This window comes from Ammodytes marinus, assembly GCF_949987685.1.
Source record: "Ammodytes marinus genome assembly, chromosome: 21".
NCBI lineage: Eukaryota > Metazoa > Chordata > Actinopteri > Uranoscopiformes > Ammodytidae > Ammodytes > Ammodytes marinus.
Genome location: NC_137225.1, coordinates 4,394,934 through 4,415,540, shown reverse-complemented (window position 1 = coordinate 4,415,540; position 20,607 = coordinate 4,394,934). Strand labels below are relative to the sequence as shown.

General features: G+C 40.6%; 1 protein-coding gene across 1 annotated transcript in view; it reads left to right on the top strand.

The window, feature by feature from the left end:
* The first annotated feature begins 1,665 nt into the window (after positions 1-1,665).
* The window catches only part of LOC307267520 (uncharacterized protein), a 67,432-nt gene continuing 48,490 nt past the window's right edge, over positions 1,666-20,607 (top strand). The window contains exons 1-17 of the mRNA XM_080049856.1: positions 1,666-1,753; positions 1,984-2,120; positions 2,608-2,727; positions 4,018-4,134; positions 4,416-4,602; positions 4,964-5,129; positions 5,222-5,444; positions 7,256-7,429; positions 8,621-8,698; positions 8,818-8,829; positions 8,933-9,007; positions 9,779-9,832; positions 9,945-9,998; positions 11,313-11,366; positions 11,459-11,503; positions 12,443-12,496; positions 12,879-12,932. Of these exons, the coding sequence (XP_079905982.1) occupies positions 1,675-1,753; positions 1,984-2,120; positions 2,608-2,727; positions 4,018-4,134; positions 4,416-4,602; positions 4,964-5,129; positions 5,222-5,444; positions 7,256-7,429; positions 8,621-8,698; positions 8,818-8,829; positions 8,933-9,007; positions 9,779-9,832; positions 9,945-9,998; positions 11,313-11,366; positions 11,459-11,503; positions 12,443-12,496; positions 12,879-12,932 (1,683 nt within the window). The 5' untranslated portion in view covers positions 1,666-1,674. The remainder of the gene's footprint in view (positions 1,754-1,983; positions 2,121-2,607; positions 2,728-4,017; positions 4,135-4,415; positions 4,603-4,963; positions 5,130-5,221; positions 5,445-7,255; positions 7,430-8,620; positions 8,699-8,817; positions 8,830-8,932; positions 9,008-9,778; positions 9,833-9,944; positions 9,999-11,312; positions 11,367-11,458; positions 11,504-12,442; positions 12,497-12,878; positions 12,933-20,607) is intronic.

Below are 20,607 nucleotides of genomic sequence, written 5' to 3'. Positions count from 1 at the left end.
GTACCTTGGCTTAGTTGCACAGTAGACTGTCAAACAAGACAGAGAGAAAGAGAGAAGCAGAATGAGGGCTACAGGAGCTGGGAGGGGACTTTGTAAAATAAGGGTTTTGGTAGCCGACTGATCCTCCCCTGTCTTTAAAGCCTGTGCCAGCACTCTGCAGACCTCTCTGCCATGTTGGTTTTCCTCTCTTCCCATCCCAAGCAAAGGGCTCCTAGTGTTATTTTCTCAATCACATTTGACAGGGAAGAGGAGGAGGAAGAGGAGGAGGAGGAGGGAGGAAGAACAGTGAGGAAAAGAGACATATGGTGATTTCACAAGGCAGACAAAAACGCTCAAGCCATACACGTGCCAACTCAACATTACAACACAGTCTATAAATTGGACTTTGTAATGGACTGTTGGAAAGAGCCCTACTAATTCCTGGAAACACATACACCTACAGTATGTAGTATTACGCTGTGCATTATGATGAAACGTGACGGAGGGTTTAAATCACACCCAAGTGATGAAAAGTGAACGGTAACCACTGAGCTGTTGAGACTACTGTGCATGTTGTAATTAGTAGCCTACGTAGGATGCCACGTCTTTATGGGAACAAGTTACAACAATTAAAGAGTGACTTAAAACCAGCGGGAAATGTTTTCGGCTTGACCTCAAGTTGTTGAAAGATGTGCACCATGTTACACATTATGCAGAGGTGTATATATAGTGTGTTGTTAACAGCAAGGAGAGGTATCAAGTGCATCCTAACACAGCATCATTTAGAGCAAAATAAATGTAATAGCAAAGAAAAGGAAAACTAAGGAACTAAGGATGTAAGAACCGAACGTAAAAACTAAACTCAACTACTAGTCCCTCTGATGGATTCCTGTTTGCATTTCCACATCCGAATCAGAATGCAATCAAATCATGGATTAAAACACGACAGCGGCATTGAAATGAAACATTTACACGTGAAGACAAACACAGTGTTTTTTTCTGTATTAACTGTGGAGTGTTTATACAGGAGCTTCAAAGCAGCATTTGCGAGATGAAGAAATGAGACGGAAAACCAAGTAGCAAACATTGGCGGATTGATTCCTGCATATTTATTTTGGTGTACTGTGTAACTAAGGATATGATACATCTTTGTTTTGATATGCTCTTATAGTGACTTTATCTCTCACTCACTTTCTCATTGGCTCTGGCTGGTTCCTGTTCCCGCCCTTCTCTCATTGGCTCAATCCTTTTACACACACAGTGAGACAACAAACAAGGTTCCCGGGTTTTCCTAGAATCATTCCAATGGTGGAAATATGTTCAATTCATTGCATTAGGTATTCTCTGTGTGATGCAGACATTGTGTTCTAGGACTGTGCTATGCGTCAATATGCGGATTTGGTTGTATTTTCGGTGGACATGTTGCTGATGGTTGTGCTAGATAAAAAGGTCAGGGGGTTAACAAACAGTAAGAGTGATCATCATTGGGTGTCAAAATTACCTGCAGCAATTGTCATTCAATTCTGGCCATTATTTCAAGATATATGGTCAGGGACTGAAGTTTAGGTTGTTTCAGAAAGTGTGCCTGATAGTGGCTATAGGTAGGGAGGTCAGAAAAATCAATTGTCATCATTGTTGAAATATTTCCCCCCCCCCCTTTCTTTTAACACTAATTTAACCAGGTTGGAAGTGACCATGTTGCTGTGGTCAGTATGGAGTGCAATGTTGCTACTGACCCCGCTGGAGGCTGCAGAAGAGACCGATGTCCGAGCAGGTTTGGAATGACTCCATTAAACAGAGCACTTGCATATACCAGCAGCCAGCACTCTAGTGTCACACTCTCAATTGGTTAGGGATCTACTTGACATTAAAGCAGCATTAGATACTGAGAAGCTCCTGAGTCTAAAATGTCATGGGAAATGTAGATTTAGTTTCTGTGTTTAGGATATTTGCCTTTGATTACTGTTTTTGTGTGGTTGTGTGTGTGTGTGTGTGTGTGTGTAGGCTGCAGCACAGCTGTAAATGACCTGGTGTATATCGTCGATGGATCGTGGAGTGTCGGCTTCCGTGACTTCGACACAGCCAAGCAGTGGCTCATCAACATCACCAGCCAATTTGACATCAGTTCCACCTACACACAGGTAATGAAGAACACATCATACTCTATGTGCTGAGCATGAATTGAGATACAGACATTTTAATTTCCATTCACATTTAGCAGCAATTTACCATTGCACTTGTAGAGTCTGCTCCTCTCATTTGATTTTTGAACACTGTATACAGCTCCGGAAATAATTAAGAGACCACTCCAAATGTTCAGTGCCTCTTGCTTTACTCTTTTGAGGCATGTGCTTAGGTAAAATGAACATTTTGGTTTTGTAATATAAACTACTGACAACATTTCTACCAAATTCCCAATAACAATATTGTCATTAGGAGCATTTTCAATAAATTACGTAGAGATAAAGATCTAAGAAAAATCCAGACTCGTCTCCTATTTTTTTCCCACGGCTGTCAGCTGCCAGCTTTGAAAAAAATACATTTTATTCCAGCATTTTTGGTGGGACAGAGCATCAGTAAATACACAGCTCTACACCTGCATTGGGTTTTTGCTTGTGTCTGCTGTAGGTGGCTGTGATCCAGTACAGCGACACTCCCCGTCTGGAGATTGCTCTGGGGAAGCACCAGGCTGGTGCAGACCTCATCCAGGCCATCAAGAGCATCACCTACATGGGAGGAAACACACAGGCAGGACAACCCTCTTCTCTCCTTCTCTCCTGTCACTCTCATTTGCATGCAAGGAGTATTGTGTTTTACCCCAATATATGAGCGCAATGAATGTTTAGATGCACATAACACATCAAGAAACACATAATGTGTACATTAAAGGTTACATATTATGCTCACTTTCAGGTTCAAAATTGTAATAAGGGTTTTTACCAGAGCATTCAAAAATCCCTTTATATTGCTGAATCTAAACTTCTCAGCCTCTGTCTGAAACACTTCTTTCTTTATGACATCATAAGGGGAGATAAGGTGGAGGCGTAGAAAAAGAGAGGGTGGTTTTTTCTCATACTTTAGAATGACCAGGGACCTATATTAATGTTGAAAAAACATGAACAATTGCAAATTGCATAAAGAGTGATCTTTAATCTGAAGCTAATTCCATTAAATTAAAACAATTATTAAATGTTTCTGTTTTTAACAATCACTACATTTGTTTTGTAGTGACTAGCCTACTCTTGACAGTAAAAAACCAGACATGGTAGCGAAACGTGTATTCATCTTAGAAGTCTGTGCACGCTCTGTGCTGGGCACCACAATTTCACACAGACGGCCAAAGCTGAAAGGTCAGGAAATTCAGTAACCGTTGGAATGCTGTTTGCCCCGGTCCTTGTGTTGCCACAAAAAATATGGAAGACAGATGTGACTTAATTATTTCAATAACAGTGGGACAGCCACTGCTCCAGATTGTATCCAGCACCGGTGAGCTCGAACAACAACATTGACAAAGTAATTCAATTACAAGATAAAGTTTCTAAAAGTTATACATAGTATAAACTAAAATTTTATTTGGTTTAATTAGCTTAAAAAAGCTTGCTTGTGGGCTAACTAGCTTGCTGGGGTTGTGAGCTTTGTTTATTTCTTAACATAAAAGGAAAGAGACAGGAACTTGATAGTCCAAGAAACTCTCCTCGCTATTTGTTTTACTTGATTCTTATTTCATTGTATTCTACCAAACTATTTGATCTGTTATAAAACTAGTGCCTGCCATTACAGATATAGCTAGTGAACGTCATAGCATGCTTTGCTTTATTTCCCATGCTCTTTGAAAAATAGAAAAACACATCCAACCTATTTTAGCTTTGTCTTTATCATGCTGTTATAATAAGCACCTTTGTACGTTTTTTCTATAATTAATTTTGCATTCTGATTCCCTCACTGGTTGTGTGCTGCTGAAATCCCATGTTCCCTCACTGCATCATGGCGATCATTCCCATCCCCAGTTCATCATTGTTTTCTGACATTTTCTTGCAGACTGGCAGGGCCATCAGGTTTGCAGTGGACCATGTCTTCGCCTCAACCCAAAGAACCAGCCAGGTCAAAAACCGCATCGCTGTGGTGGTGACTGATGGCAAGTCTCAGGATGACGTGGTAAATGTCACTTTATGCTTGAGTGAATCCAAGTCAAGATGAGTTGGTCGCACTAAACCCTATTGGCAGTGTAAAGGGGGCTCAGAAGTAATACGGTGTGACAAAAATAATAGAATAAACAGTATTTGGCATACGGTATCCACACTAAGGTGCTTACCTGGAAGCTGTTTGATGTGATAATGTTTATTGGATTTTTGTTATACAATTTTGTCGAAGGCCTTAAATGGAAAGCCTCTTATCCATGGAAGGCTCATGTTCAACAGACCACCATGTTTCTTTAGGTGGATGCCAGTATGGAGGCTCGAGTTCAGGGTATTAAGATATTCGCCGTTGGAGTTGGCAGTGAGATCACCACCTCGGAGCTGGTATCCATCGCCAATAAACCTTCATCCACCTACGTCTTGTACGCCGAAGATTACACCACCATCGACCGCATCCGAGACTCCATGGAGCAGAAGCTCTGTGAAGGTCAGGATACCTGCTTTAATCTGTATCTTATTGGCTTGTTCATCAGACATTTTCCTGGCTGTGGTATAGGGTTGCAAAGCGGTAGGAACTGTTGGTTCTTTTTCATCTGTTTCTATTTATTTTTTCATTTAAGTATTGGATTTATTGGATTGCTGTAATAAAGAGATCCAGTGAGTTATACTTTCCCATTTTCAATTAAATAAGAAAAAGATGTATCTTTTTGGTTGACAAAATGAGTTGTCAAAAAAGAAAATCCAATCAACACACCATTAATTAACACAGTGTACCCAAAAATACATATATTTTCATATAATTTTACATGTTAGCCTAAATGTGTGAATAAATATCCCTTACTCTCTAGAGTCCGTGTGTCCAACACGTATCCCGGTGGCATCTCGTGATGAGAAAGGCTTTGAGCTGCTATTGGGCATGAACATACACAAGAAGGCCAAGAAGATCAATGGCTCCCTGAGCTCCGAGACAGCCTATGCTCTGACTGCCTCCTCCGACATAACTGAGAATACCAGGTAGAATGCGGTATTAAGAGTTTAGTAAAGTTTACATTTTGTGTATTCATTTGATCAACTATTTCGTTTATTCCTCTTCATCCTCATACTAGGGAGATTTTCCCAGAGGGCCTTCCTCCATCCTATGTCTTCGTAGCCACTGTGCGTCTGAAGGGGTCGTCTAACAAGCTGACCTTTGACCTTTGGAGGGTGCTGTCGAAGGACAAGGACATCCAGGCTGCGGTGACGCTGAGCGGGAAGGACAACAGTGTCATCTTCACCACCACCAGTGTCACAGAAACTGAGCAGCGAGTCGTCTTTAAGGCCGGCTTTCAGGTTGGTATCAGGTTTGAGGTTCATGTCTATACCAGATCAATATGGGAGGAATCCTCACTTGGCTACTTGGCTTTTACCTGGGCTTTGGTATCAAAGTACAGAAAAATACGTTTTTCCCGATATGCCAAGGTTTGAAAATGCTAGATATCTCTCGGTCTGTTGGTAAATCCATTATGGTTCAAGAACCATTAATCTACCCTCGCCTCTGGAGAGAGCTACAAAGACTACTGCATCACTTTGGGTCAGCTACTGGGTTGCTGCACAGATTTTTGGGTGACTTACTTGATTTCATTACAAAGTACAAAAACTGTTGGACAGGTTAAGAAAGGGGTAAAGCCCCACAAGGACAAATCTTTACGTTGACCATCCCCAATAAACTGTATGAAAACAGAAGTGAAGTGAAGGATTTGGAAGAAATGGAGAGACGACTGGATGCCTCTGTGGAGGCCCAATTTGACCAAAACTAATTAAAAATACAAGGCGTGATGAATAATAGTAACATGAAAAAATTTGGATATTCTTAACAAAAAATAATTGAATTCAGCTCATGATTATGAAATATTATTTATATTTAATATATTAATGCTGTTCATTCTCGTGCAAAGCTTTTGCCTCCAAATGTTCCAATTTGTCTCCATTTCACAACAGAATTTCCCCCAAATATTAATTATGGAATAATGCTGCTCTCCATTTAAACCCTTCTTCTTCTATGAATAATGTGATTGTTTGTACTCTTATTGGTACTGTGTTTTGGGGTGTCAGTTTTCCAATAATTGTCTCTAAATCCCCTGCACTTGTGTGATGTATGGATGACAAAAAAAATTGGAAAGACTTTTATTTGGAACAAATTTGGTGGTTTATTTTGGTGTTCTATAATGGTTAATATAAAGAGTGTTCTGTGCTGTGCTTCCGTTCCCTGCCCCTGAAAGAACATATTGTGTCTCTTCCAATCTGGGCTTTCCCTTCATTTTGGTTGTTTCGAGTCAACCTGACTAGGACGACTTGCAGGGAGCCAAAACTAGCAGTTCTGTAAATACCGTTGCCTGTTCACTTCAATTGACAGCTGAAGCGCTGAAGATGTAATGTGACGGAAGCCAGGAGGAGGCTCAAAGAAAAATATTTCCTGCTCTCAAACCCACTGTGTTTCCCCCAGTGGAAACTAGTTGTTGGACATGTAGTTCTTGGAGCGCATGCCTCAGTTTCCATGGCAGCAACAAGGTAATAATACATCCTTTTGGACACGCCAGGCTGTGTTTTCCAAATGGCACCAGCCGCCTTCCATCCCAAAACACACACCTAGACTTTAGCGTGGAGTGTTGAACAGGGTGGTAATTATGTTTCTATTTGTGTTTGCACATGTTGGATTTGATTTGGTTTTGAAGTCGGAAGCCTGTGATTCGTCATTTGGAAAAGGATAGCGGTGGCTAAATAAATGCAACAATACTGCTCTGTTTCTCTCTCTCTCCGTCTGTGTAGTTTGAGCCAATACGAAGATTGTGAATGTAAAAAAGGAAGGAGTTCTTGAGCATGTTACCTTGTTGGTCATGTGGAGCGTTCAGGGTACCCACATTTATGGCCTTAACTGACAACATTAGATTAGATGAAACGTATGCACACATAGGACTGCCAAGAGAAAAGGAAGGCTGAGTGAAAGAGGGTTTTGAAAGTGATTTATTGTTTTCAAATTCATGTTTCGAAGCTTGGACAAAGACAGTTTAAATAATGAACAAACTCTCAGTCGATGTGTCTTTTATAGTTGAGATAACCTTTAGGTATTAATGAAATTCATACTTTTGGCTGCCTCCTCTCAGGCTCTGTATGATGGAAAGTGGCATCAGCTCAAACTCCTGGTGAGGCCACGCCAGGTCACCGGCTTTCTAGACGATGAACAGATCCAAGAAGTGAAGCTGGACCCGGCGGAGCCCATTTACATCAATGGAGAGACACAGGTGGCTAAGAGGCGAGGGACCGACGTCACTGTGCCTGTGAGTAATAACATCGCAAACTGAGAGCTCCATGCACACTTTGAAAAAAGAAAAGACGTTGACTGATTGTATTTTGACACAAAGTGCACGCGGTTCATAAAGTGAAAAATAAAAACAGACTACGGCGGGGAGACATATTGAATAACTGATGTAAGGATAACTCTGCAATAGTGAGATGCCACTTGTAAGTAGAGATTGTGCAGCGCTTTGCTTTTGTTGTAACACACACACAAGCTATTGAAATGAATTGCATAATAGACATGGATGTGAAGGGAGAAACAATCTTTTAAAATTCCTGCTTTAGATTATTTATTGATCACGTCTCTTCCACAAAGTAACATAGGTATAACAGTCTTCATGAAATCTATACAGTATGCATATACTGTATATGCAATACATATGATGCCATTGTACTACTATTACTACTACTACTACTACTACTACTACTACTACTAATATTTATATTGATGACAACTATATTTATATAGCACATTTTTTAAACAAAATGCAGCTCAAATATTCCAGCACTTGTACTCAACTTCATAAACCATCCTCGTTCATATAAACTATGCAGGACAAACAATGGTATCTTTGCATTTATTTTAGAAGAGTAAGAAAACCTCCCTTTTTATTTGTTAACATAAAATAAATCGACACACAATACAATAGGTAAGGGTCGGGGCACCGCAACTGGCACAATGTAGTAGTAGTTAAACACACAAATGAAAAAATAGAACTGAATACATCAATGAATTATCCTGTCAGTATTGCTCACTGTACCCTTTCCCTTGACCTGCAGTCAGTTAGTAAACACATTTTATTTATCTTTCAATAGCATATTTTACTTTTCATCTCCTTGGTTCCTATATTTTTGGCGTCTTTACATTACATTACATGTCATTCAGCAGACGCTTTTATCCAAAGCGACTTACAACTGGAACACACATTCATATACCGAGCAGCTACCACACAGGGTGCAAGCTAACTATCGGGAGCCATTTGGGGTTCAGTGTCTTGCCCAGGGACACTTGGACATGTGGCGGGGAGACGGGGGATCGAAGCAACAACCCTGCAGTTGTGTGTTGAACACCCTACCCACTGAGCTACATCCCCCATACATTTAATTTATTTGTCTATTCACTTGTATTCCCTCCGAGCAACATTTGACTTTTCCATTTGCTTTCTGTTCAGGTGGAGATTCAGAAGCTGCGTCTATACTGTGATCCTCATCAGAGTGAGAGAGAAACAGCTTGTGAGATCTACTCCGTGGTAAGAGCTCTCAATGGTATCTCCACTGCAAAGGTCACACTTTGTACCTCTGTATAAAGCTGCAAGTAGCAGGCTAGAATTATAATCACTATCATTTTTTTCTCTTGTCTTCTACACAGGATGACGAAAGGGTGAGTGCTGTTTCTGTTCTCTGCACTTTGACTTTGCTTTTTTAAAGTATTGAGCCCCTTTTGAATGACTAAACCACATTAATAAGTTTGTCTGTTTCGTCAGTGTCCTTTGGATCGAATAGCCACTGCAGAGGAAGAGGGATGTGTGGTCGGACCACCTGGACTGCCAGGACGCATGGTAACACACACACACACACACGCATGCACGCACGCACGCACACACACACAGCTTTGTCCAATTGGATTCAACACTATTTATTATATCAGAGGTTATCGCACATTTGTAGCTATTTACGCATTGAAGCACAGTGGCATTTATTACCTGTAAAGGTTAAAACCTAGAAATTAGAACATAATTTAAATGTATTTGACCTGGAATCATACCAGAAATATAATTTTCCAGTCCTCAATCTCAGCTATCTACTATGACCTCTCATGACTTCTAGTTGCAATGACTTAGTTCTGACGAGTCACAGTAATCTTTACCCAGGGTGAATTTTAGAAAATCTCTGTGTTATTGGAGAGCTGCCTAACCATGCAGTACTTTTGACAAAAGGGGCGGCCGTAAAACTTAACTAAGTCTGAGATTTTAACAAAATACCGCAAATGGTTGTCTCTCTGCAACAACATAACATGTTAGGAAAGTAAGCTTCAGCTGTTCGACTTAGGATATCTCATATTACAGGTTTTGGTAAAAATAGTTTGGAGTGGAAAAGATCACGGGGCAATGTGCTGCTTTTGAAAGAAGTAATAAAAAAGGATTTCCTTAATATGAAAAAAGACTTCTGAGTAATAAAATGCAACTTTTCTAAATTGAACACATTCGTAAGTTCTGGCTTTAAAATATAGGTATTTATTAAAGCCAATTTACTTGAAATAGCGGTACTGATTTCCAGCTGTACAATGCAATGTGTCAAAGGGACATATCTCATTTTTTTTAATGCTGCAGGGATTCAGAGGCGAGAAAGGGGGGGAAGGACCACCAGGACCTGATGGTAAGCCTGTAAGTGCTAAAGAGTTTCTTCATCAGTGTCTTCATGCTGTTGTCAGCAGTCTTTAGTAAACATGTCGTCTCTAGGTGAAAGAATCAGCTCGGATTGTGTCTCTTTCCCCAGGGTGAAGATGGGAAACCTGGGGGATTGGGCTCTCCTGGATTACCAGGGTTGAAGGTAAACCATCTCTTGCATTACAAAGCTTTAAAGGTGTTATACACCAAACCACATGATATATGATGGTGGTCCATCATAATATCATTTGGTATCTAATCTCATACACAGCATTTAATATACCCATCAGAACAATATCTGTAAGTGGTGCTCTATTCAAAGATCACAACCTATATGTGGTCATCAAGATTTTGCTGACCTGGAAGTGTTTGATTCCCTGTGTCAACAGATTAAAGTGCTCTACTGACCAGGGCCAGCTGGACATTAGTGAAATAGTGCTTTAAAATTTCACAGACATGTATTACAAGTAGGGTTGCAAAATTCCTTGAATTTTCAAAGTTGGAAACTTTCCATGGGAATTAACGGGAATTTATGGGAATTAACGGGAATTTTGGGAATTAACGGGAATAAACGGGAATTTACTAAATTTAAAGCAAACCAAATGCACTAAATTCTCCTAACTATTTTATTTCAGTCCAGGCAAACGTTCTAGACTGTAAAAAGCAGTTTTTTCAACCAAGTTTTAATATATTTATGAACATTTATTTTCAAATCAGATTTTTTTTTAAAGTTTATTGAGATACCGAACTTGATATCATAAATTGATTTTTACTAGACCAGGTTTACAGAGGCTTAAGCTTTGATTTTAAATATAATAGTTGGGGACAATAAATTTTAGCATAATCTTGACTAAAACAACCAGATTTTATGCAAGTACACTTCGCAAATTGCACATAGCACACATCCTACTGCAGGGGTACTGAGGCCACGTCCCCTACATGCTCTGTGCATTCCTCCATCACATGGTGGGGGGACATTTGACTTTATTTATTGAGTGTGTGGGGTCAGACAGATGAGTAATAATTTACTCAACATTCATCTTTTTGTTGTTCAGTGAAATTATTGATTGTTCATAAAATAATCAAAACTTGATAAAGTTCTTCTTACAAATAAATCTGTTCAAATGTAATGTTTTTTGATTGTATTATTTTGCATGGATGTCTGCCTATGACCAAACATAGTGTTTAAAAGTTTGGTTGATTATGAAAAAAAATTATTTAAATTACCGCCATTTTGTTAATTCCTATAATTTCCAATTTTGAATATTCCCAAAATTCCCGAGCGAAAGTTCCCGTGGAAAGTTTCTGGAAACTTTCCGGTAATTTACCGGAAACTTTCCACCCCTTTGCAACCCTAATTACAAGCCAAATGCGATAATGGGCTTTAAAAAAAATGTTTATTCCGTTTTTGACTTCAGTGACTGTGTTTCTGACTTTGATTACATGCGTTTACCTAATGTCTTCCTTGGCCGGGCAGGGTGAAGGTGGCCCAGCAGGATTAAGAGGGGAGCCTGGTCTAGGAGGTATCAAGGTAAGTCTTTAAAGAAGCTGTTGTATCAGTGTTGTGACTTTTCTCATCTGCTGCCAGTACTGATAGTGTCCGATTCTTCTGATACCGCCCAGGGAGAAGGAGGGGAGCCAGGAGAACCAGGACTCCAAGGACCCAAGGTACGATTATGATACCAGTAGTCTTATCGACATCCAAGGGTTATATAGGAGTGTGAATATACAAGTCAAGCTGAACACAACAAGGCTTTTAACACGCTTCCTTCTCTCCAGGGAGCAGCACAGACACAAAGGTGTTTAGTGTACAGGTTTATTGACAGTTTTTGGTTTGACAGTTTCAAGCCCGCCCTTTTTGGCCCTGCTAACCAGCGGAATAGTACAAAAGTTATAGGCTTTTGCTAAAGACTCTTCCTCCAACATACACAACCCAGTGGTTGCCAGTTGTCTACCTCTGTTGGGGATGATGATGGACTTGTTTTACCCAGGGAGTTCTGTGTCCCTGAAATTTTAAGTACATCTTTATGTACAGTATGTATTCATATATTGTACAGTATATGAAAGTGGAAATTACCCTGCCACTACCCATATATACATGGGGAACTTGAACTTTACCAGTAGTTAGAACTATTGGTCGAATCACCGGGCACTGTGGTCAACTTGTTCCAAGGATGAATCAATTTGTTTTCTTGTTGGTAATAAATCTTCCTGGAGGGTAAGGCTTCCTTGGCTTTACACCTGACTACCGAGCCAGCTGGATGCTCATGTGAAAGTCTGAACTGGTCGTTCAAGGAGTTCTTCTATGTGTCCCTTCAACAGAATACCATGATGAATGATGGCCAATATACTGTATGGATGTTCTAGTCTAATTCAACTATTTACCTTTGTATAAAATGTTAAGCAGTTCACCGGTTTGTCATTTTAGTTTGACATATTATTACTAAAATGAGATTTTATTCTGGGTGTGCAGTGATGAGGTTTAGTGTAATGAATTTTTTTTAAACTATGACTTGGAATAATGGGATATGTATACTATATAGCACATTAAAACAATTATAATATTAAATGTCATTCCAAAATAATTGCAGATTTTGTTTCATACAGGGTCTCTCTGGTGAGAGAGGCGAGTTGGGACCTCCAGGAAAAGCTGGACCAATGGTAAGATCCAGTTCTGTTCAACAGTCAAGTGAATACGACATGCATTTAACCAGCTTAACTGAGTAACGGGATGTTAAAGTATGAAATCTGAGGTGTCAGTTCATGCAATGGAAACATTATGATTATGCCAGATGTAAAAACCTAAGCGTGTCAAGCCAGATGTATACAGCACATGACTCTACTATAAATAGACGGGAAGAACATTTCCCTAATTCTGGAGGCTTAGTCTACTCTGTGCATGTGTGTAGGGATTTCCTCCTGTCACAGCAGTCTCTGCAAAGTTAGTGCAGTGTTTGAACTGGGACAGATAATTACTGTAATAGGGTTGAATTTGGCTGCTGCTGCTGCTCCACTTTACAGAGTGTGTTCATTGTCCAACCAGGGGGAGCCAGGACTACCAGGCAATGGCGGACTTGTTGGGCCACCAGGACTAAAGGTTGGTGCAGACTGTAGCTACTTGGATACATCTCTATGTACGAAAATAGACATCGAAAATCTTACTTCGAAAATTGTTAGCAGTGAATGCAGAGCATACAGTATATGATTTGCAGTAAAAGTTTTACAACTTGAAATGCCCTTGGGAGGGGTCTGTAAAATTTAAGCTACTTTTCACATGGCCTGTCTGTAAGAATCTAAATTTGTGCACTCAAGACAATGGAGCAATTACACGCCACATGTAAATCTTAATGCGAGAACACATTCTAGCCTTGATGCAGCAACATGTCACTGCCTGACTGTACTGTATAATGTGGCCTTTAGACCCTTTGAAAGGAGCCATAACGGTGCTCAAGATATCCATCTCTTCTCTTTATTGTTTTTTTTCTTTTCTTTTTTAACAAAGACTAGTAGTTTCTTCTGTGCAAGTGAAACTGACAACCTCAATATACTATACTTTCCTGTGTCGGGGTTTAAACATTTCATATATCAACAGAAAGATTGAACACAACATCATACAGTACATCTAGAAACACTCTCTCTTCTTGCAGTTAATTAAATTAACACCCATGCTGGAGCACAGGCCACATAGGACTACTGTATTTTGGGATGTTCCCCTTGCGGTAACTTGAAAAGAGCAAGGGGCTAAATGAAAGAGCACATGCACACATCTGCAAGCAAGTGAACACGCCTGCGGGCAACAAGTGTGCAATGCTATTTTGAGTCTTCTTTGAGTTTGACTGGCATCCAACCTACTCAGTAATTTGGGAGGCTTCCCGTTATCACAATAAACAACTCTACCCAAGATATCTGGAAGTGCTCCACACCAACTAGAGGGTGGTGGTACAGGGAGCTGAAACAGCACACAGTTGGTGTCCATGTGTGGATGTCTGGGCTGGTGGTGTGTGGTAAATGTGTTTAGGAAAAACAGCAAGTTAGTTTGAATGACACAAACTCACACCAACTGCTAACCAGTGTGTAACCCTGATGATTTTTTACCCATGCCAACCAGGCACGTGCACAAATAATTCCAAAGGGGGGCTTGGGCCCATGCACCTGTACCCCCAGAGTTCAAAAGTGCCCTTGATAAAAGAAAAAATGTAATACAAAAGTATGTAATTTGTCAATTCTATTAAATATGAAGACAGAATGTAAAGCAGTATCCCAGAAAAATATTCCTTATCAATTTAAAAAGTACTCTGCTGCTAGAAATCCCTCTCCCTCTTCCGTACAGTATTTTAAAAAATGCAGGGCGCTCATTGTGTAGGGAGAAGCTACACTAAGGGTGTATTCACACATGCCGTGTTTAGTTCAGTTGAAACGAACTCAGATGCACTTCCGCCTTCGGTGCGCATCTTTCAGACAGGTGTGAATACAGCAATCGCACTCGGGGGCGGACCAAACAAACGCTCCGAGACCCAGTTGAAGAGGTGGTCTCGATGCGCTTCAAAACGTACTCTGCTGCAGTTCGTTTGTGGTGTGAATTTGGCCGGACTCGATCCGACCCAATTGCAGGAAGCACTGTGCCTTTTCTTTTTTAATAAATCGCTGTCAGCTTCACATTATAGGAAAGTGTTGTTGTCGCCATTGTTAGGAAGATTAGTTGTGGTTTGACCGGGAGCCCCGAGCGAATATATTACATTTGATAGACAGGACGCGTAAACATGCTGATGTGTTCAGCGATCAGATGAAGGAGAGGGGAGCGTCTCCCGCACAGTGACAACAGGTTCACGCTGCGCTTTGTATGAAGTGCGTGTTTTTACTTTGCATCCCATGTTACGGTACCGTCAATATCTACCCCTGTGTCAGTTTGGAGCTGAGCCGCGCCGAACTCACACCCAGCTGACACACCCACGGCTAATTCAGCTGTGTCAGCTTGAGCCTATTCCTCGCGAGCCGCGCGTCCAGCAGCAAAAACACAGTAAATATTATGTTTCACATCGTATAGGCTACAAGCCACACATTGACACAGGCCTACATATTATAACCATATGAAACAACACTAATTTGATGTTTTTTTAAATTTTATTTATAGGCTAGATGTTGGCCTATTTATTTATTTATTTATTATTTTTAACCCCATATCGTATCAGTTATATATTTCGCAGTTTTTACTTCGTTTTACCTGCTTCTCTCCACCCCAGAATGTCTGTCCAATGAATGAATGACCTCAGATCACGTGTGGTTTTGCTTCGTGATGCTGGTTCACTTGCAAAAGGGGCAATATGAAAGTGGACCACACCAAACAAAAAAAATCTAAACTCTATTTGGTCTGGACCAAAGCAAGTGAACTAGCGGACTTTCCCAGTGTGAATACACCCTAAGGGTGTATTCACACCTGCCGTGTTTAGTTCGGTTGAAACTAACTCAGGTGCACTTCCGCCTTCGGTGCGCATCTTTCAGGCAGGTGTGAATACAGCAATCGCACTAGGGGGCGGACCAAACAAACGCTCTCTGCTGCAGTTCGTTTGTGGTGTGAATTTGGCCGGACTCGACCCGACCCAAATGCAGGAAGCTCTGCGGCTTTTCTTTCTTTTCTTTTTGATAAATTGCCGTCAGCTTCACATTACAGGAAAGTGTTTTCGTCGCCATTGTTAGGAAGATTAGTTGTGGTTTGACCTGGAGCCCCGAGCGAATATATTACATCTGATAGAGGACGCGTAAAATGCTGATGTGTTCAGCGATCAGATGAAGGAGAGGAGAGCGTCTCCCGCACAGTGCCAACAGGTTCATGCTGTGCTTTGCATGACGTGTGTGTTTTTATTTAGCTTACCGTGTTAACAGGACCGTCAATATTACCCCGTGTCAGTTTGGAGCTGAGCTGCGCCGAACTGACACCCAGCAGACACAGCGTGAGTCTATTCTTCTCGCGAGCCGCGCGTCCAGCTGCATGAATACAGTAAAAATTATGTTTCACATCGTAGGCTACAAGCCACATAATGTGGCATTGACATACTGTAGTTCTACATATTTCAACCATATGACAAAACAATCAGTTTATGTTTTTCTTCTTTATTTATAGATGTAGGCCTATTTATTTATAATTTTTAACCCTATATTATATCGAACTGTAGATCAGGCAGTAGCCCACCGCCTCCCTCTCTCTACAACGTAAATGACTCGCAGTCTACCCTTCAGATTTTAATGATGCACAGTTGTTATTTGCTGATGGCACAAAATAAACACGATCGCAGTATGTATCTCCATGATTGTTAACAATTTCGCAGTTTTCACTTTGTGCTTCCTGCTTCTCTCAACCCCAGAGCAGTGTTGCCAACTTAGCGATTTTGTCGCTAGATTTAGCGACTTTTCAGACCCCTTTGGCGACTTTTTTTCAAAAAAGCAACAAATCTAGCTTCTTTTCTGGAGTTATTGGTGACTTTTTCGCCGAAGCAAATATCACTTTTAACGCTTCTCAACGAGCAGCGGGAGCCTCCCGGCCCGTCCCCCGTCACAGAGCATTGACAGACGGCCCGGTCCTTGCGCAGCAGCCCCTCCCAGCTGTGGTCAGAGCAGGAGATACACCTCTCCGCTCGTGTTCCGTTAGCATCATTATTAGCAGTTAGCAGCTTTTCCCACCTCTTCTACAGTCTACGAGTAGTGCAATTCAAAATGTTATGCAGTGCTTTTTTAAACCATGAGCATGTAGGATTACTGCTAGACTTAACATTACCACGTTGGTTGTTTATGCGATTGTCACGTTCATAACACTAGAACCTCATCTATTCAAATATTACTGTATAAAACCCCTGTCTACAAATATGCAAATTAGGCGATGACGTCATCTACACATATGCAAATTAGGTGATGACGTCATCTGGCGACTTCTAGCGACTTTTTGGACAGCCAATAGCTACTTTCCTTACTGAAGAGTTGGCAACACTGCCCCAGAGTGTCTGTCCAATGAATGAATGACCTCAGCTGGTTCACTTGCAAAAGGGGCAATATGAAAGTGGACCACAACAAACAAAAAAAATCTAAATTCTATTTGGTCTGGACCAAAGCAAGTGAACTAGCGGACTTTCCCAGTGTGAATACACCCTTAGACTCTGTCTCTACTGAAAAGACAGTGGGTTTGCTGGAGCTTGACAGCCACTTGAAGCTAATGTATTGCCTTTGAGAGTGTCACTGTGTGGGTAACTGTGTTGTGGCTGAGCTAGCAGCTCTTCTATAAGAGCCTCTCAGGTGTGTTTGTGTATAGAGGATGTTAGAACCATAGCTGTAGCGGTTTAGTGACGTTCAAACTACTGTTTATCAGCCCTAGATATCTGGGTAAGCTCTCTATATAGAACAGTTATTGTTGGGCCATGTGTAGTTTTTACTGCCACTGCAAAGGAACAAATTGTGTTCACTTACGTAGTTGTTTCCCTTGCTGGTGGTTATCAGGCTTGCTAATGCTAACACAACCAAAGGCACAAACTGGGACTGTGGTTAGCCAGCGTTCTGCTTTTTATTCTTGGTTTGGCAGCTGCTACCACAGTAAAGGAGGTTGAAGATACGTAAAAAAAGGACCAATTTGGTCACAGTTAGAGAGGGGGAAGAGAATTTGGTTGAACCAAACTTTCAATTATAAGCAGAAATATACAAACAAATGTTTAGTAGACCTGCATATGGCAACCTGCTGGATATTGCCCTGTGCATTGCTTTAGAAATGTAGTTTCTCGCAAATAAGAGATGGGCTAGAAAAATAATGAGGATAAATTAATATGCATTATTTTGGGTCTTAATGGGTCAGGGGAGCCTGTTAGCCAAGCCTCAGTGTGAGGTGACTGTTGAAAGGTCACATTTCAAGGTCAAGTGTATATCAAAAAATCTTAAATACAAATCAAATAAATGCCTTAAAGCAGCTTTAAACTTTTATATCTAGTTATTTTATTACTTTAAGGACAGGCTGAAAACATATTCGAATGTTATCAGCTTATAGAAGTGTTATGGCAAATGTGTTAGCCAACAGTTGCCTATTTGCTTTTTTAAATTTAATTTAGTTTAATTCCTTAAAGCTTCAGTCTTCCTAGGGAAACAATATTTGGCTCTTTAGATGCTAAATGCTCCATTAAGTACAACAGCTAGCCACTAAGTTTGTCTGTTTGCTGTTGGTTGTGTTGTGTACAGTGGGTTAATCATCGGCTTTAACAGAGATCATATCACTGTAAACATCTGCGGCTGCTGGGAACAGTGCTGATGAGAGTGATAAGAGTGAACCAAACCAGCAAAGGTTGTGGTCCGTAAAAACCAGAACACACCGTGAAAGATACTTAAACAATTTGGCGAGCTGACGGGAACTAGGCCTACGTAGTTTAATGATGGTTCTTTGTGAGCGAAACCTCATGTTTCACCAAGTTATCTGATCTGTTGTTAGCTTAAAAATACTGTATTAGTGCAGCTTGACCTGATTTGTCAAAAAAAAGCCCTCAGATTCTGCATGAAGAGATACAACCTTAGATTGTACGATCAACCCTTGAACCACCAAAGGGTTGGTTCAGTGTGTAGGCTTTTTCCAGATCATTGCCGATAATCACCTTTCTTCTCTAACAAATGCATTAGGCCTATGTGAATACACAGCTAAACAAAAGTGCATATACAGTAAGACTGGCTACACTGCCAGATGCCTACATTTATCTCAAATTCCAATCTGGTGTTGACATGACTTGAGTGGCATCACAGATGTCACGAGACCAACAACGCAATGTCAGGGAACATTGCACATCCTAATGATTAACAGGAAACAGCAACGTGTGCTGGAAAGTAGTTGTTGGTTGAAAGGGCAGAGTTTAAATGCAGAGGTTTGCCTACAATGTCAAGAGTTGATGTCTAAGTGTTGTTATTGACATTTAGTTTTAGATGTACAGCGGGCACTTCATAAAAAGCTGGGTGATTCATTTCAATCATATGGCATGAGATCCAATGTTTGGCATAAATAGTTTTGAAGTTTTCCCTGGTTATGCCAACTTGCCCGCTCATGAATCACTGAAGCAAACACATGAAGTCTTCTGGCTGTATACTTGTTTGAAGTATTCTGGGTTCACATGTTAGTTCTTCTCTAATATTTGTTGACAAGGACATTTATTCTGGAGCAGTCCAAATACAAATGCACCACAGGTGAGCTGAGGGCTTCACAGAGGATCTAACAAGGTTTCAGTTCAGCTCTAGCACAAGAAATCAATTGAGCAGAGCAGTTAGTTGCGTCTTTCTCTGGCCACAGTGAGGAAAAAGGTGGACTACGGTAGGCTAATTTCACAAACGTATCACAGGGAGGGCTCCATCAGAAGGCGACAAAATGCAAAACAAATAGCTCTAGTGAAAGAATAACTGGGCTTTTGAATGTGAGTCTTTGTCTGCTCATTTTTCTTCTCCTGTTTTTTTTTTCAAAACAAAAGTAATTGTGCAGTATGAATATTTGTTATGTTTGATAGTTTGTGTATCAGGTAGTGCAACAGAAAAACAAAACAATGTGAATCATGTGTGACTGGCGGAGTAGCCAATCAAGGCCTCACACTATCAAATATCTACTTGTAGTTACTGTTAGAGAAGCAAAAAAGTTATTTTCGACTAAATACGTATTAAATAGTATTAAAAGTATTAAACTGCTCTAATATCAATGCAGTTTTGAGTTTATTCAGCACCACTGGTCCGGTCAATCCAATGGCAACAACGTAAAAAGAAAAACTATAGAAAGCTGTTATGGTAGGCTAAACAGGCCTTTTTCGTTATGCAGTAAAGTATAATATGACAACCATTCTCCATTCGCTGACCTTTATTACCATTTAATTTTCTTCACCACAGAGCCTGTGACTATATGACCAGTGAGGCTGGGCCACTGAGGTCATGTCCTCAGTATTATTTCTGGGAATATGGGGAATTTAATGGCCCGAAGAGGAGTTTACATTGTACTGTTAACACATGGTGGCTGATTATTTGAAACAGCATTAAGTTCATCACGTATTGAGGTACGTACATTACAAACAGAACATACCCCCTACTTTTTTTCTATAAATGATCAAAATCATGTAATCTAAGAAAAGTGTCTTTTTAAACATGTTCTTTTAGGGAGATAGGGTTCATTGGGAGAGTTTTGACTTACAACTTCCAGTATTTCCACAATCCTGGCTACAGCCGTGCAACTAGTAAATTATTTTAAAATCACAGATGTCTTTTAACAGAGTTGTGAAAAATGTTCTCGTCGGAGTATGGCCTGTAAATACTGCTGTGTAAGCCCAGCATTATAACAGCTCCTATTCAACTGCCAGGGGGGTGAACAGCCAATGATAGTAAAAAAGAAGTAAAGAAAAAAGAAAATCCAGATGTGATCCGTGCAGAACCAAATTAGCTCCCAGTGTGGTCGCCCGCCTGCGGACAAATCTTCCATCAACTGTGAAGAATTTCTGTCCACCCACCCATCCATGACAGCTCCATTGAATGTTAATGAGGCCTAAACTTAGATATGCTGTATAAGGCTTAAGGGCTGTCAGCATGCTCTTTAATCACACACTCCAACACACACATACATACAGTATGAACCTGCCTTCTATCGGCAACTAGTGTACATCCAATTTCAAACAATGTTGGGTTTGATGTTTCACACTCAAGTCAAGCAAGTGCATTGATGAGCTTTGTGGCAGTTGTATGTCTATCATTATCACACATTCTGTCCTCTACTTCTCAAAATGATGGGTTTT